General features: G+C 33.2%; 1 protein-coding gene across 1 annotated transcript; it reads right to left on the reverse strand.

Moving 5' to 3' along the window:
- Positions 1–16,109: 16,109 nt before the first annotated feature.
- On the reverse strand, positions 16,110–16,818 carry LOC106623268 (cuticle protein 18.6-like). Its single transcript, XM_014242715.2, has 2 exons — positions 16,493–16,818; positions 16,110–16,432 (listed from the first exon to the last, which is right to left on the reverse strand). The coding sequence occupies exons 1-2, from the start codon at positions 16,791–16,793 to the stop codon at positions 16,221–16,223; spliced, it is 513 nt and encodes a 170-aa protein (XP_014098190.2). The 5' UTR covers positions 16,794–16,818; the 3' UTR covers positions 16,110–16,220.
- Positions 16,819–18,925: the final 2,107 nt, after the last annotated feature.

Raw genomic sequence — 18,925 nt, forward strand, 5'->3', positions numbered from 1 at the left:
TTCTCTTTTTATTTCGTATTAGACAATCCATGTTTACGCGTAATATCCTCACACGCTCCTACTTCGAATTTCATCAAATGCATACCTAAAACAGTTTGCGGTGGTCGTTCGTTTATTGGAAGTGACCATCATTGAAATGACCTTGCCAACGAATTGAATGAAACTTAAAGTTAATTACGTAAATGACGCAAGAATGCTTTACCTCGCCCATCTTGGTATTCTGGTGCACTTCGCCTATGAGTCTAGTACACTTTGCTGGTTTGAGTGTAGTGGAGTTGATTTTGCTCCGTAATGAATTCGTGCGCTCTCTTCTACCTGTCAATGTTTGGTTTGTTTATTTAACGCTTGCCTTTGGCAAAACAGCGTTTCTTGAAATAGTATCTCATTTATAACGGCCTTTTCGCATTTCTTTGCGTATGCCATTTTAATTTTATTTTCATGTTTCTTGTGTATGTGTATGTGTGCGTATCCTTGTGCACACTAAGGCCAATATGTACAGAAAGGCAATGGCAAGGTTGGGTCGCACTTCATTTTAGCGCTGGGCGTCAGCGCGTATATATAAATATCATGTTTAGCGTGGTGCTAATGCGCCCAACCGCTACTTATATAATTAGATAAAACTTTAATAGGTTCCCTCTTTTGTAAAGATGTAAATGTGAGAAATGTAAAAGGGCATCAAGGGAGTTACCAAAGTAGAGAGTGAGCAATGAGGTATTTGTAATAAAGTTAAAGAAGACAATAAAATTTAATGAAGTCAGTAAAAACTTACATGTTTGTCCATATAATATATCTATATATAGATATTTATTCTATAAAAGAATATAAGTTCATTATCGACTAGAGCATACTTTTGGGTATTTCGTAATTCATCCAGTTAAGTTCTGGTGTAGTTCCACACCTTCAGTTTGTAGAATGTTTGGCAAATTATATTAGTTGTATAATGTGACAACTGAAATTTACCTTATATCTCACATATCAATTTTATGATATTCTCAACAGCATCTTCAATTTTAGTATAACATGCATATCCGTATCAAACATAACGACATCCACAAGGTATGAATTGTGCCGGCTTATGTCCGATCTGTTGTTCTAACTATACGTTTTCAAACTGAAATTTTAGTTTTTGAAAACATATAAACGATTATTGAAAAGTTTAGCGAATACGTTTTTCAAATACTCTGAGCGCAATTAAATTTCATAGTCAAATGACTTTTGTCAAATTAACTTTTTTTGCATTAAAATATCTTTATATAACTTACATACGTTGCAATATCTATATAAATCAATTGCTCGCAATATGTTCTTCGCTGCTTTTGCCTGTATCTGACCATTTTCATCGATATACATATTAAATACATATCTTCCCGTCAAACAGTTTTGTTCATTTGCACTGCTCTGTCAGCACGTGTATAAGTATACAATTATATGCACCAATACACTTGCTAATTGCCGGAAACTAGTGGAAAATGAGGAGCGTAACTTGTGTGAGAGTTCTTCATTCGTGCCACAGAAAATCTCGGACATTCAACGCCATCGCAAGAAATTGTAATAATGACTTGTATGCCATTTTGTTATCGGCATGAGTTCGCTGTTTTGCCTTTGTTTAAATAATTTCCATTTACACGAGTCCTGCATGTGTGCTGTAGTGTGTTGCGTGCGCCCAGCTTGTTGTTGCTGTATTTAAGCGGTTTGTTCCGATATGTACATGTATGCAATTAATTAATGAAAGTGGGTCAAACACAAATATTTGACCAGTTTTGAGCTTACAGTTTCCCTAACTTCGATGATCTCATTAATTTCTTGTGTCAACACAAGGCTTAATTTCCGTCTACAAACGCTTGATTTGTGTAGATGCTTCATTATATGATATTTCTAACCAATTAGTTTCAATGAATATTTAGTATGTTGAACGATATATAGTATGGAGATTCAACCGGTCTTATATGAACCGATTTCAACCATTTTGGAATATTATGTATGCAATACGCGCTAAAAAAAAATACGTGGTAGTAATTACAGCCCTTTGCTATGATCAACCTAAATAAGGTTATGGTAGATGTAGAAAGATTTTTACTCAAGTTATGTTAATTTTAGAAAAGTGTTAAACACTTTTTCATTTACTGCTGCTACAGTTTGTAGTGAAGAAATGCGTGATGTTGACTGCAATCCACACTCAATACCAGCAAGCAATTATAATATGTATGAAAGAAATTTTAACCACTTTGAAACCTCAAAAAATAGTACAATTATAAATTCAAATTTGCTTCGCATGTCAAACGTTTTGGTACGCTCAAAAGCACCACATACGCAAATGCTGCTTCTCATAAAGGGGGAGAGACCAGAACGATGATACAAATCAATGATAAAGGCAACTCTTAAATGTCTATTATTACAGCCCTTCTGTATACGCAGTAAGTCTCAATAAGCATTTTTGAAAGCAACGAATAATTGTCTTTAATAACACAAATTACACTTTTTTTTTTGTTTTACGAAGTTTCTAAACTGTGTCAAATCTACCCTTAGTTTTTTTTCTAGCAGCTCTAGTTTTAATGATACAGGTACTTTTTGAAATATCGTTACTCAGTTTACTTGAATTAATTTTTAAAATGTCTACATTGAGAAAAAATTGTTCAAATGATCCTAGTAGTTTTTGTGCTGTTTGTGGTGACTACATGTTTAGAGAATGCCGTTTATTTGGACAACTTTGAGAAGCCATGGTTTAGTAAGCCTTATAATGGCTGCCATTATTAAATTAATCAAAATAGCCCGTTTTTATGGCATCAGACGCATTTAAACGTTATTCTCTAAACAGCAAGCCTTCACATGCTTATGGGAAAGCCGAGCCAAGACAGAACACTGGACTTAAAAAGTTTGGCCTATGAGAGTGCAACTAGTAGGGTAGTATTAATGTGATGATTATATTACTTTACCCCCTATTATTATATTATATTACCTTGCCTTCATATAAAGTTAGGTCTGATAAAACAGTTTGTAAAAGCTCTAAACAAGGATGAGGAATGTTTTATATATATCAGTAAATATTTTCGAAATTGAAAAAATGAGCACAGGAAAATTTAAAGCTGGTATTTTTGACGGTCAGACGAAAATCAGAAAACTAATAAAACACCAACATTTTACTGATTGTACGACAGATAAGGAGAAATCTGCATGGGTAGAATTTATTTGGTTTGTGCAAAATTTCTCAGGAAATAAAAAGTATCCAAACTACATTCAACACATTTAGCAGCGCATGTTGCACTTCCAGAGACTAGGATGTAATATGAGCATCAAGATGCACTTCCTCTTCAGTTATTTAGACCGTTTTTCAAAAAATTTAGGCCACTTAAACGAAGAACGCGGAGAACGGTTTCGTTAGTATATTCGCACTATGGAATAGCGATACCACCGTCGTTGGAATGCAAATATGATGGCTGATTGCTGCAGGAGCATTCAAAACAAGACTGCTGTTTCTACTGAAGCAAGAAAATCATATAACAAACAGTTTTTTTCATGTTAAGTAAGAGCAATATATTTTTTAGTTCTAAAGTTTTAATATTTCAGCGTGACAAAATCATACAAAATCGCGTAAGAAACTTCATAAAACAAAACTACTGTTTCCCAGTGTAATTACACTTCAGCTACTCAGAAATGTATTATATAAGTATATTTCTCATAATAAGTTTCGGAATTAAATTTTTGGATAACACATATTTTATACATTTAAATATTTTTTATTTATTTTGCCATTACAAGTCAAGCATACCTAAATTTTGAAATGGAAATAAGGTTAAAGAGTTGGAAAATCTAAATGTACTTTAATATCAAGAGGTTATGGTAAGAGCAATAAACTGATCAAAGCAAAATCGGCTTTGTGTGCGCTTAATCTTTATTTAATAAAATTTTCAGTTAGTTTAACTCGTTGGGTCTGAATTGTGTATACCTTATACACAAAAATACAAAATGAACCGTTAGGCAAAGTTGGTTAATATTTTTAAAATTGTATGAGGTATTAGAGCCACTGCCGTCTACTAAAGCTACAATTAAAGGTAAATACATATGTACGTATAAACGAAGGTTAAGAAATAACGGTATTTTATTTAGTACAATGGGAAACTAAATATGGTTGTTATGTTATATTAAATTTCACAGGTTGCCTAAAAATGTATGTACAAGCAAAACAGCTCCGTAAACTTGGTTGCGCTCCGGAATATTTGATTTAACCTTTTGGCTCGTTAATGGGCTGCAGCGCGTTGTTTAAAGTTGCGTTAAGGGTGTAAGAGTCTCTCTCGGCAGTGTGAAATTAATTGTAAATATTCAACGGTCTCTCGTTGTTTCAGCGGCAAAGCAAAATGAATACACATAAATCTATTACTCAGTGTAGGTCTCAGTACAGGTGGAAAGTCACACAATTACGCCTTTTAAATTGACGATTGTGACTTTGCCAGTTATTTGTCTGAGCATTTTACACATACACAAGTCAGTTATCAGAATATGTGGCAACTTTATACAAAATATAAATATAAGTGGACATATTTTCTTAAGCATAATGCCGGTTAGTACCACAAATTGCTCATTCCGTCGGTATATGAGCGTCTTTAACCAAAATGTATACGCAAAAAAATAAAGTTCAAGTGAAAGAAATCTACTTAGCACACTACTCGTATGCATGAATGTTGGACATTTGCGCAAACGTAAGCTTATCACATATTCGACCAATACTCGGACATTCTGATGATTGAGTTTGCATGCAGAGTTGAGCCTACTCAAATCGGAGAAGTAATGCTCATACATAGCACTTTTATGCACAAAAGTATATGCAGTGGGAATAATATTTGCTTAGTAAAAGAAATGAATCAAAGGGAAATAAAGGAATAAGCGCAGTATTGGTGCAATCGTAGCAGCAGCTAATTGCTGTAATTTTGGCTTTTTTTATTCGCTGTATTTTTGGCTTTATTAAGTTTTTCACCTTTACCATTGCCATTTCTACTGTCTGATTAAGCTAATGCAATATTCAATAGAGAAGCAGAGCAAAAATGCATAAAGTTTTAGTAGTGACAGGCTGGTTTTATATGCTTTCGTGACTCCCACATCTATACCTTTCGCGAACATTTGCTGACGTCAAAGTCAACGCGAAAGCTTCATTCTTTTTTATTGCCACAAGGAATAGCCTAGCGGTCGGCAAGTGCCGTTCAGTATGTACATATGTATATTTGTAAGAAAGTACTTACCTTCTTCTCTTTTATTCTTGCACATATTTGTTTTTGTTCTTGTAAAAGGTATTTCTTTTGATGCGTTAGTGTTTACAAGCTGCACATAATATCTTCTCGAATTTGTCTGAGTGTGCACTCTACAACAGTCTACTGTTATTATTATTATTATTATTTTTGAGTGCATACATACATACATGAAATGTGCATCTGCTACATGCAAAATCCTAATTTATTAATATGAGTTGCCTTGCATGTAATTTTACGCAAAAACAAAAATTTGCTAGACAATCACTTTGAGTTTTATTTGTTGTTACGTTTTTGCTTTTTTCTGTGTGTGCAAACTGCAGTTTTACTCTATCGTAGAGTCGTGATTATTTTCGGCCGCTGCGCAGCCTAAGAAAAGTAATTCATTAAGGAAACCTTGGGCTGTTAGTTGGCAATTTAAGTATACATAACTGTACAGGAACTAGAGCTATCATTTGTTTAAATGAAACATTGAACTTGAAGTCAGCATCCAAACTCTCATGGACTTTAAACTATTCCACTTAAAACTTGATGAATCAGTAAATAATAGCGGCATTTGTTGATGTTTGATAAACTATTTCACCCAAGGGTTAAGTCAATAAAACATGTTATCTCATATCTCCCGTATACAATCATAATGAATTTTAAATGAATGAAACAAGTATGAACTTCATGTGGCATATGTGCACGTCGCCTTACCATATCCTTTGGTATGTAGGCTCGAAAGATTTTGCCATTTAGAAAAATATATCTATGCAATAATATCAAAATGAGTTAAATCGCTCATTTGATATATTGAACGCAAAGTATGTAGATATGTAGAGGAGTATACAATCATATAACAACAAAGCGGATATGCTGCAAAAGAGCAGTGAAATGCTATTTGTGAATGCGCAATGCAATGAGTGACTCTTAATAATTACTTAACAAGAGCTTAGTTTGAAATGTTGTGGTCTTAGAGCAACTTTATAGAAATTATAACAACAACTGCTATATTTAATAACCATAACTAAGAATGCTCCAAATCAAAAGCGCATGCCAAGGATACCAGTTTCACTCGTTTGTTGTTGCCGCCGAAACTTATAGTACATAGAAAAGTTTTTGTCAAAATCACAAATACATTTGGAATATTGGCAAGGTCAAGTTTTCGTTGACGTTGTTGTTGACGCATTGCATTTATTATTACTGTAGGTTGTTTGCCACAACGGATATGAAAATGGAAACTCCGTTTGACTACCTGGCATTTCAAGTATTGAAAATTGGCAAGAATTTATATTGCGGAATATGAAGCTCTTTATATTTTATTGATTTAGTAGCCATATTGCACTACCACTCCCATCCAAAGTAGGTGCATTGTCTTGATGAAAAATAATTTTTTTGTGCTGCAAACCAGGTTTTTCACACGAATTTTTTCATGCAGCTGATCTAAAAGGCTGCAATAAAATTCAGAGTTGATTGTTTTGCCTTTTTGTAGATAATCAATTAATAAAATTTCTTTTGTATCCCAAAAAACTTATGTCATAACCTTCTTTGCTGATCGTTGTGACTTCACCTGCTTTGGAGTTGAACAACCAGCTTCAGTCCACTCCCAACGTTCTTGTTTTAATTTAGAATCATAGTTGTAGATCCAAGTCTCATTCATAGTTATAAAAGGACGCAAGAAATCGGTTTTATTCTGCTTTAAACGCTCCAAATTACACTGAGAAATTTGTTTTCGATCCTGTGATTTCTGGTGTGGTTGCGGTTGTTGTGCCACGCCACTTATTTTCACGCTGTCGCAAAAGATGATGAAATGCTTTGTTCTGTGCAAATTTTGGTGTGTGTTATAGCTTAAATGGTTTGGGATATATATATATTAATCCTATTAGGGGGCGTGGCCACGCACACTTTTAAAAAATGTTCAAACTACAGATGCATCTTGTCATTACGATCCGTTGTATCAAATTACAGTGTTTTATCTTATTTTGCGGCTTAATTATTGCAATTTATAGGTTTTCGATTAATGGCGTTTTGTGGGCATGGCAGTGTTCCAATTACGCTGAATTCGTCCTCAATTTTTTGCCAAGAAACACGTCTACCAAGTTTCATTGCGATATCTCAATTTTTACTCAAGCTACAGCTTACACAGACAGACGGTCGCACAGACAGACATCCATATTTAAACTCGTCGCGTCATTCTGATCATTTATATTATATTATATATACATAGGTATAGTTGGGGGGTGATACAAGCAACCGTTAATGCATAAAAATGAAAATTGAGAATAATGTCCACACAGGTTATAAATAAATACGACTAATATTACTTAATACGACTAAATATACTTACTAATATTAATTGCCTTTGATTACTGCGACAAACCTAATTATATCAATCTTCCATATTTATACACATGTTTCACAAGTTATAATAATTTTCTTCATTTAATAATAAGCGATATTTGTAGATGTAGGGTTATACATAGGTACATATGAATGTTGAGTATAATGAATTGAGAAATATTAAATTAATATTCTCATATTCTCAGATAAAATAGTTTTATCAAATCATCTCGCATGAGAAAAGTATACTTTTGACTTTATTGTTCGTTGCTGAAATGTAAATATATTTCACAAATTGGTGTATTTTACCATAACTTTTTGCCCTTATTGGTTTTTGTTTTCACTGTATTTGCACACGTTGAGTAGAACAAACTTTGACATTAAATGAATAAGTTATTGCAAATAATAACCGACTGTGATAAAATTCATATAATTAACATTATGCACTACACTACCACATATTAGTGTATTTTTGAACCTATATTAAATTTAAGTGATGCTATTTGGAAAATAGCGGGTCAGTAACAGCAGAAATATCCTCAAAGCTTTTACTCGTAAGTGCCTTACAAATATATATATTTCAAATGGGCGTCATTCAGTCAAATTTGCTCCAAAGGACCGCCTTAACGACCACATGGCGTATGAGTAATGCACAGTTATTCTTTACTTGTATTAATTGCTTTTTTCTGTTACATAATTATAAAAGGCGATTATAGCCAAAATTATTCAGATTTGTTAGAGGCTCATATTGGCTTCTAAAAACCACTAAAGTATCCAGAATACTAAGCATACTAGCCAATGAAATATTATTAGTTTTTATTTCAACAATCATTTGCTATCCATATAGGAGACACATATGAAAAATATAACACCCTTTACGCTAAAGTACTATTTTAGTTTTATTTTTAGTATTAATACAAGTATCGCTGGAAAATCATAAAGCATGACGCTATGAAAGTAATACATTTGTAACCAAAGAAATTTGGCTAAAACATGTAGAAAAACGAATTTACTTCGTCTGAAATCAAAAAACACTCCAACAACTCGCATCCCCATATTTATACTAAAGTACATATATACATATATGAAAACTGACATATCCACATCCTTCCACATTTGGGGCTTAAATCACGCAAAGCAAAAATAAATAAAATGCACGCAGTGCTACGACACCTAACCACAATGCTTTTAATAACCATAAATTATTTATGATTATAAATACCTAAGACAGTCAGGCTAAAATTGAAGACTGGGGTACCGAAAATATGTCATACTTATATAATGGTGGGACGTCTGCATACATGTGAATGTATGGACATATATACAAATATGTTTATGGCTTGTTGAGTTTATCACTGACGTCATAGTCAATTGAATTTAGATCTATTACGCTGTATGACAAAAGTGTGCAAGCATTTGTAGGTCTACTATTTTTTTTATAATTTAACTTTGCAAAAGCTAATTTTAAAAAGTTAAATACAGAACTTTCTACAATAACATGGCCTAATTATAATGGTGACATTGAATTGAGTGTCTCTCATTTTAATAACATTATTATGAAATTATTTGAAAAGTATGTTCCAATAGAAATTGTTAATAAAAGCAAAAGTATAAGTCCGTGGTTTTCGAAAGAGGTATATAAATTGAAAAACAGAAAAACTCGAGCCTTTAAACATTTAAAAAAAACCGGTTCACTTGTCGACTATTCTAAATATTCTCTATTGCGTCGACAATATTTTGACCTAAACAAAAAATGTTATAATAATTACTTAAATAAAGTAAAAAAAAATATTGTAAGTAATCCAAAATCGTTTTATGATTTCGTTTTTCTTATCAGCAAGTGCTGTGTTCGAATACTTTAATTAACGCTCCAATTATTTCTGAAGAAGACGTCCTATTTAATTTAAATAAGTTAAAACCATCTTTTAGTTATGGCCCAGACATGATACCCTCATGCTTCCTAAAAAATAGTGTCAAATATATTTACTTGCCTTTGACAAGGATATTTAATTCCTCTCTTAAACACGGTATATTTCATTCAATATGGAAATAGTCATTTATAATCCCTTTGCATAAAAGTGGATTTAGATCCAACATTGAAAACTATAGAGGTATCGCAAAACTATCAGTTATACCTAAACTTTTTGAAGCTATCATCACTGACCATATAACCTTTTCGATTTCTCCGTTAATTTCCTCATCTCAGCATGGATTTTGTAAAGGGAATTCGACTATAACAAACTTACTTGAATTTGTAAACCATGTATCATTGGGTTTAGGGAACATAATCATACGGATGTTATATACACAAACTTTAGCAAAGCTTTCGATAAAGTAAATATCTCGATTCTCATACATAAAGTTGATCTGCTGGGCTTTCAGCCAAGATTCTTTCAATGGGTATCTTCCTATCTTTATAATAGAACACAACGAGAGCTTTTTAAATCATACACTTCAACTGAGGAAAGGTGTCTGTTGCAAACAGACTTAAACAATTTGGTTGCATGGTGTGATAGAAATGATTTGCCATTGAATCTCAATAAATGTAAGATGATGTGCTTTTCCCGTAGACCTATGCACCACTCTTCTTATGTAATAAAACACCATATTCTAGAGCAAGTGTTTAACTATGTTGATTTGGGAGTTAATATGGACCCTAAGCTTAATTTCAGTCCTCAGTTTTGTTAAACGTTGGTCTAAAGAATTTAGAGATCCGTATATTACTAAAACACTTTATACAACTTTGGTTAGACCTATATTGGAATATGGCTCTGTGGTATGGAACCCTAGCTACCAAATCCATTCTGACAAGTTAGAGTCGGTTCAAAAACAATTTTTACTTTTCGCCTTAGCGCATTTCCGATGGGATGCTAGGGTAAGTCTACCTCCATACACTAGTCGTTTAAAACTTATTAATCTACTTACACTTATAGTCGTAGGGAAATGCTTAACATAATATTCTTAGTGAAACTTTTGAATGGAACTGTTTGCAGTTCTTTTCTCCTGTCTGAAATTAAATTTAATATCCCGGTTCGCCTTTCGAGGCAGTTTAGACCATTACTGCTAAAATCCTGTAGATCAAATTTTGAACTAAACGAGCCATTCCGCCGTATATGTCATGATTTTAATTCTCATTCTAGCACATTTCACTTATCTGACTCACTTTTAAAAATTAAAAAGACTTTATTGTTTTCTCTTAATAAATGAAAATGTAACAATTTATTATATTGTAACTTTAGATCTTAGTTGTTGAAATTTTTGTTTCTGTAGCTGAGCAGTTTAAGATCTCAACACTTAAAAAACTTCTTGCCTTTTCTGACTCGGCTAATTCCGCACGTATGCGGATTGCGCCCCTCGCGTCGGTTGGGCGGGAGGAGGGTAATCGTTGGGTTATTATTATTATTAGATTTCCGATGAGCAATTATAACCATAACAAGTAAGGAAGGGCTAAGTTCGGATGTAACCGAACATTTTATACTCTCGCAAAGTCAAATGGTATACTCGTTTGAGATTTCTTTGTGGATTGACTGATATTTTCGGTAGAAGGTCAACTATAGGCACTGGGGTCCACATATTTAGTACTTAGGGGTTTGAACAGTTTTAGTTCGATTTAGACAATTTTTGGCCGCAAGGTGGCATCCTTTAAACGTATTATTCACGCAAAGTTTTACGCCGATATAATCATTGTTGCTTGATTTGCATAGTGGAAAGTGAAAGAATCAAGTGGTATTTAAAATGGTGTCATATGGAAAATAGGCGTGGTTGTAATCCGATTTCGCCCATTTTCGCACTATGACATAGAAACATGAAAAGAACGTTACGCACCAAATTTGGTTGAAATCGGTTAAGCAGATCTCAAGATATGGGTTTTCACCTAAAAGTGGGCTGTGCCACGCCCACTGTCTAATTTTGAACGCGGTTCCTATAAAGTCATCTTATACCATCTCAGAGATAAAATTTAATGTCTCTGGCGTGTTTAGTGCTTGATTTATCGCGCTTTTAGTAGTTTTTAACAGTACGTTATATGGGGAGTGGGCGGAGTTGCCACCCGATTTCAACTATTTTCACACCGTCAATAGAAGTGCTAAAAACATTTGCTTCCAGTGAATTTTGTTATTATAGCATTAGCGGTTTAGGAGATATGCACATTAAACCTATTAGAGGCGGGACCACGCCCACTTTTAAAAAAAAAGTTTTAACTGCAGATGCCCCTTCCTAATGTGATCCTGTGTACCAAATAACAGTCTTGTATCTTATTGCGGAGCTTAGTTATGGCAAGTTATTTGTTTTTGATTAATGGCGTTTTGTGGGCGTGGCAGTGGTCCGATTACGCCCATCTGCAATACCAACCATCTCACGGTACCATGAAACATGTCTACCAAGTTTCATAAAGATATCTCAATTTTTACTCAAGTTAGAGCTTACACGGACGGACGGACAGACGGACGGACGGACGGACAGACGGACGGACGGACAGACAGTCACCCGGATTTCAACTCGTCTCTTCATCCATCATTTATATATATATAACCCTATATCTAACTCGATTAGTTTTAGGTAATACAAACAACCGTTAGGTGAACAAAACTATTATACTCTGTAGCAACAGGTTGCGAGAGTATAAAAATAGCCTAAACTTAATTATGATTGACTTAATATTAATATTCATTTCTATTGTCAACCTCCACATGCATACGTTTAATTTTTGCAAAACAAAAGATTGAATACAAGTACATATAAAATCATCATATATTTATACGCAGGTGCCGAAATTGTCAAATTTACGATCGCATTATCACAGTCTAACAAACGCAGCAACGATACATTCCACAAGCAATTGCTAACTCACACATAGGATTGTCAATGCTGAAAGACACCTCCGCAAGCAAACAAACCGTATCTGAAAATTACCAAGTGTAAAATTTTTCTTTTGCATAATGATTTTCATAAATAACCGTACATACTTTGCTAACATTTGACATATTTGCATACATATGCACTTATTCATGATTTAACGGAGCATTAGATAATTGTAGTATTAATATCTATGGCCGTTGTGGTGTGTGCACTTCCAGTCGCGTATATAACTTATTTACGTACGAGTATATATAAATATATTTAAAATAAAATTCTGCAGTGATTTGTGCACATATTGAGCTGGAATATTGTGAATTATGTGCATTAGCCGGTTCATTTTCAATTTATTGCATAAATGAGAAAAAAAAATTTATACCAAATATAAAATAACATAAATATATTTTTCATACGATTAACAGTTAGAAATAGAAATGAACATTTTGCTGCAATTTATTTCGCCTTTACTATTTTATAGTCCTTTCTTGTGAGAATTTTTGTTCATTGTAATTCTTGTAAACCAACACATAGCTTTTATTTGCAACAAGAGTACAAATATTTAGGTTTATGAGTATCTTAAATTCACAAAATTTAAGCAGCTGACACTCATTTCATTCACAGCATGCATATTCCCACAGCTGATGGACTTAGCTCATGCCATTACAAATCGATTACAGTGTTGATGGGCTGTCACAATTAAATTATGATGCAATTAATTATCGGTTCGGCTCGCGCGGCGACTAATTAACATAAATGGGCAGGATATCTAATTGAAATCCGCGTGAATGAAGAATAACGAATTTACTTCGTAATAAAGACATGACAAGCACGATATTGCTTATAAATATAATGTGAAATTATTATTTGTCTCTTTTAAAAAAAGTTAAATGTTCTTTGCTAAAATATTCAAATTAATTGAGAAAAGTGCAGTACAAGGACTAAATTGTATCATTCAAAAATTGTTGTGTTTAATGTTTCAGTATGACATTTATTTAGCATTCAGGTATATATAACTATTTTGGTTTCTCACACCACACCGTCATTTTAAATAAGCCAACACATTAAAGAAATGTTCATCATACGCACTGGGCACCATACTCATACTATGTACGTATGCAAATAAATCATTAATCAAAATTGTGACAGTGAGTTTACCAGTGTGATCTCACAGCACAACTAATTACTAGCTAATGTTTTACTGTATATATATATAATATGTATGCATCTAAATTTAAAGATACATGCATATATGCAGGTGTTGCCACAAAATACCTTGATTACTTTGTTTCCTTATTCAGTTAAAGACATTGTATTAAGCCATCGTTTATGTTTGGAATACCCATAATAAAGTCGAAAACAGTTGAATTATTTGTGATTGAATTTACTAGATAAAGGCTCTGCTCAGTTTGTGCGATCAATTTGTATTGGCAACCAACGATGCTCAATAACGAACATACACTTATGGTGATATTTAAAATTTATTTCTCAGTTTCACACGTCATCCGTAATATCCTCAAACAGCAATCAATATGTATACATATAATATATTATATTTATACATATGTGTAACACATATGAAGTTATTTTAGTTCGGAAAAAGTACGTATCATGGAGCAATGTATGGAATCAATTTGTCTTCCAATAAAAACACCAATTAATCGTTATTTCGATCATGCAAAGAAAGCTGTCATTAAAATTCCATTACTCATTATTCGATTAAGCACATCACTATCATTCAAATAATAGCAACCGAACTTCTGACATCTGCAGTAAACCATTTTTCACTCCATTTAACTAAAACAAAGTAATTATGCCTTAGGATACGTTAAGTCACACAATTATTTGCCCAGACAACTAACTAAGTTTCAGAGTATTTTCACTAAAGTGAAACTTTTTATTATTATTTTATTTTTCTGGAAAATGGTGGCTACAATAAGCTGAAAAACTATCACTAGTTTTAGTGCTTCCTAATGTTTCGATTTTACAAAATCGTTGCATTAAGTTAAATTAATCTTTTTTATTATATATTTTATATATTTTAAGTTTAACAAAAATCTCATTAGTCCCAAATTTGAATTTTATTTAACTAGCACACATATTCTGAATATTCTCAACATATCGTACACCCTACACTTCAATATGCAATTGACTGAACTTGAAATTGACTATAGTAATGCTGAGCATTAAGTGAATTAATCAAGAGGGAATTGCAAACTATTTGAACAAGCACTTTAAGAGCAAGACATGTTTCACAAATTACATACCTTTCTACCTTGCTAATGAAAATTCCTGCATAACATACATGGAGTGTTACAAATACTAGTATCTATGTATTAGTGCTATATAGCGCATAAGTCTGAGTAGTTGTTGGTTTGTAAATGCATATGTGGTTAGAATATGAACCGTTCGCCCCCAATTATGCAAATGCAATACACCTAAACGTTTAACATTTACAAGGCTATGAGGATGCAGCTTTAACGCACGAACGCATGAACACATAGTGAAATGAAACAACGACTCATTGATTTAACTTTGGTTCAATGAATTTCCAAAAGCCTATAAGAATAATAATGGCTGTTGCAAATTTGCTGATGTGTTAGCGTTTATCTGGTAAAACTGCTATTTCAGGCTGGATATGTATCTGTTTAACCATAAGGTACTACATAACAGTGGTAATCATTTGGATTCAGCTGACGCATAGGCGGACCGAACAGGCATTGTTTGCGATTGTGTGCAGCAATACGCTCTGCGCATAGCAAGCAATTGATCTGCTCTCACACTGCGAGTGAATGGACGCCGTTTAGTTATGCTGGAAACAGTTACCGACGCAAGCCCGCAGACCGACTCAGCTGATACGGCCTATCTTATGAAAGCGCAATGTACATGAACACTCACCACTGTTTCTACCGTCCGCATCTATTGTACAAATCTTGTACATACCGTACTGTAGCATATTCGCGAAACGAGTCAGCTGATTGCTCTCTTAAACACAGGGTTGCCAGTCTCGAAATTTTGTAGTAATTAAGAAATAAACTTGAATATATTTGAAATATTCTTAAACTATTACATTTGAAGTGCATAAAAAATTTAAAAAAATTGAAGACTTGATCTGGTTTGTAATCAACTAAAGATATTTTCTTAGGAATCGCGATAATTAATATTTTATATTTTTTAGTCATATTTTTAAATCTCAGCCTTGTACACTTTTTTTAATGATAAAAGTACTGAAAATTCAGAGATTATTCCTAAAATTCGGAAGACCACCTTAATAATGGACAAAATACACAAAGTACACAAAGGAAAATGTCGCCATAGCATTAGATTAAACACAGTCTACTTATTGCTCATTTGTGGCATTGTTGTCCGACAGATAGTATAGTATTTCGTCACCGTGTTCGGCTAATGCAATTTGTTCGAATGTACGCATGCAGTATATGTGATAGGATGATAAGCGTAAATACGAACATAAATATGTGTTTATTTTCTTAACCGTACGTGTTCGAAATGAAATTTTATGATCCTTTATTGAAAAGCGTGTGTGCGAATACAGTTCCGAATACGCACAATAGCAGCGATTAAATTTAGTTAAAGAAATGTTTCGAGCATCCTTAAATACAACATATGTATGTACAAATTGTGAACCAAACTCACGTTATTTGTGTTTATAGATGTTATGTAATAAATGTACTAAAAATGTGTATGTTAACACTGCTATTAACAATTTGCATAGCTGTTATTTTAAACAATTTCAATTCACATTGATATAAAGACTTCTTTTATAACATTTGGTATCAAGCGTTACATAATTTAATGGTGTTGTTTAATTTCCACATAGCTGCTGGAATGCCCTGGAGGATATTGTTTGTGGTCGTCATAATTATAGGCTTCCTTATGATAATACACTTTTGGCTGGTGCGCATGTCCGATCTTCTTCACTATAGCATTGAAGCCATTGTGATCATCAGCCGAGTATTCAACAACACGAGTAGTGCCATCAGCTTCAAGTAGTGTGTAACCACCTATTGAAAAAGTTTACCTTTAACTTAACTATACGTTTTGCGCTGAAGTTGTTAACTCACCTTTGACCTGACCGCCATCACGTTGTTCCCAATGCCTCTTGTTATCGCCAGTATGCGAATCCTTAACCCCATATTCGAATGCATATTTTGGATAGTGGCGTGGTTCGTGCACATAGTGTGCGTAATCCTTATCTCCTAAAGTCACATAATTACCTGAACTCGAATAGCCATCATGCTGAGGCACTTGTTCATGTTGTACCACAGTAGCGTAGCTGGGGGCATGACCCAGTGGTATATATTCTGCACATACCAAATCGAATATCGCAACAGCGACAATAACACTTGAAAATAGTTGCAACATTCTATATAATTATACGAAACCTATATTTCGATGTGAAGGTGCTGTAAAGAGCTGACTTGCACTGATATTAACTGCACGGTTCTGTAAACTATTTATACTCATAAACTCTTTTAATTTTTTATACATACAAATAAATATTTTTGTACACGTTATAACAGAATATTATTCATTATTCAAATATTAGTACACATACCAACACATTTTTTGCTGCAATATTGCAAAAACACCTTTATCGACACTACTCTTTATTATACGCTTATAACATGCTGCACAGTGTATAATGATTTTGTTCACTTATATGTTCAGAACCGCCACGGTGCTCACAGTAAAGTATTAATTTCGATCAGTTCGTAGCTCAAAAAAAACTAAGTAGGCATATTAATTATATACAGGTAAGCTGTTGCCAAATATATTTCGCTTGATAGAGAATATTAATTTTAAAGCAACATTTTCATGTAATAAATAAAATATATGTCTTCCCAGCCTTTAAATCATTTGTGAGTTCGGCTGCGCTTGAGCTTAGCACTACCTTATTTGTTTAGTATAAAAAAAATGATTTGCCATATGCTAAGCTATGCTTTGTTTTGACAGCTAGGTACTGATCGATACTTAATTGATCAGAAGGAAAGAAAATTGCCCATGCAGGTGGAACCGCTCTCCGTTTCCGAATGGCTATTACTATGGCCGTTTCTTGCTGCTTATATGGAAATTCCGATATGCTTCACTTCTTTGTCTAGTTTTTCGTGCCGCGTTGAAGACTAAAACCAATTTTCAGGTCGCAGTTTTTATTAATGAGCGTGAATTATGCAATCTGGCTACCTCCTGGATTATATTATTTAATATTAGCTTAGTCTTTTTATCTGTGATCTGAAAATTATGTTTGCTAGTAAAAGTTTTTGCATTAAAAAACAATTATTAAAAGCACAAATTAGTAAGAACGTAACCACAAAATGACGTGGAATCACTCAATCAAAATAAAATAATAGTAGGCAGGCTTTTAGGAAATAACTAAAACAAGCGTTGCTGTAATCGAGGTGAAGGTCCGTTTTGGCACGACCTTCCTATGGCATTCGACCGTTTCACCAACAAATGGTAATATGATATAGCGTGCTGCATAACACAGTTGTAAATATTATATCTGCATAAGTTTTTGGTTGGTTAGTGTAAATTCTCTCTTGCATATGTATGCAAACTTGTTTCTGTGTGAGTTTGCTTAATATTTTTCATTCCTTAGTCCTCTTCTATCAAATGCACAAATGGCATAATAATGGAGTTCAAAAAAATATTTACAAATTAATGCTTGTGGCATTTGGATTGAGCGTTCAACACTTGAGTGTGCTATGTACTAGGAGGGAGCGAAACAATTTTTTTTTTGGTTTTTTTGCTTATTTGTAGATTATAAAAAAAGAAGATTTTTGAAAAAAAAATTTTTTTTAATCCGAGGCCCACTCACTTTTAAAGTAATTTCGAGTTAAAAATTTTTTTAACAAAAAATATTTTTATTTAAACTCTTCAAATTTATATAAAAATTACCGAATTTGACGGTTTTCGACTCAAAACATATTTTAACGCTTAAGGAAAGCGTTTGTCGCTTGAGACGTTTTTAAAACTCCAATAATGACCACAATTTTTTTTAAGTTGATAGCTTTTAATTGCAATTACAGCTTATCTAAAATTTTTTACGACCAGAAAATTTTAACTAGAAATTTACTTTAAAAGTAAGCCACCTCTATTTGTTAAAAAATTTTGTTTTTCCAAACATTTTTTTTTTTATAATCTACAAATTTGATACTCAGGCTAAGCAAAAAAAAATTTTTTTATATACAATACATACATATATATTTTATATTTTGTGTATGCTTTTTGTTTAAACTATAAAAATATTTGTATAATACTTAATGTTGCCTCTAAGTTTAAAGCACATACTTAGCTACCAATGGGCCAAACAGTTCTGTTCTGTGCTGATGGCATGGTGTGCTTCGCACGTATATTGTAAATGTTATTTAATTTAGTTAACCCATTTAGGCAAATTGTTGCCATTTTCGAAGCACTTCAACCGCTTATAGTGGTTTTCGTCGTATTTTCAAACAAACTTTTGCTCCTTTGTTCAGACCAATTGTGTTGGTGTGTTT

Source organism: Bactrocera oleae, chromosome 6 (genome assembly GCF_042242935.1).
Source record: "Bactrocera oleae isolate idBacOlea1 chromosome 6, idBacOlea1, whole genome shotgun sequence".
Lineage (NCBI taxonomy): Eukaryota > Metazoa > Arthropoda > Insecta > Diptera > Tephritidae > Bactrocera > Bactrocera oleae.

Bases quoted from the DNA above. Each gene is read 5' to 3' on its own strand.
- LOC106623268 (XM_014242715.2), bottom strand. From the start codon at position 16,793: ATGTTGCAACTATTTTCAAGTGTTATTGTCGCTGTTGCGATATTCGAT. The intron at 16,433-16,492 runs GTGAGTTAACAA...CTTTTTCAATAG, and splicing joins TGATGGCGGTCAGGTCAAAG to GTGGTTACACACTACTTGAA.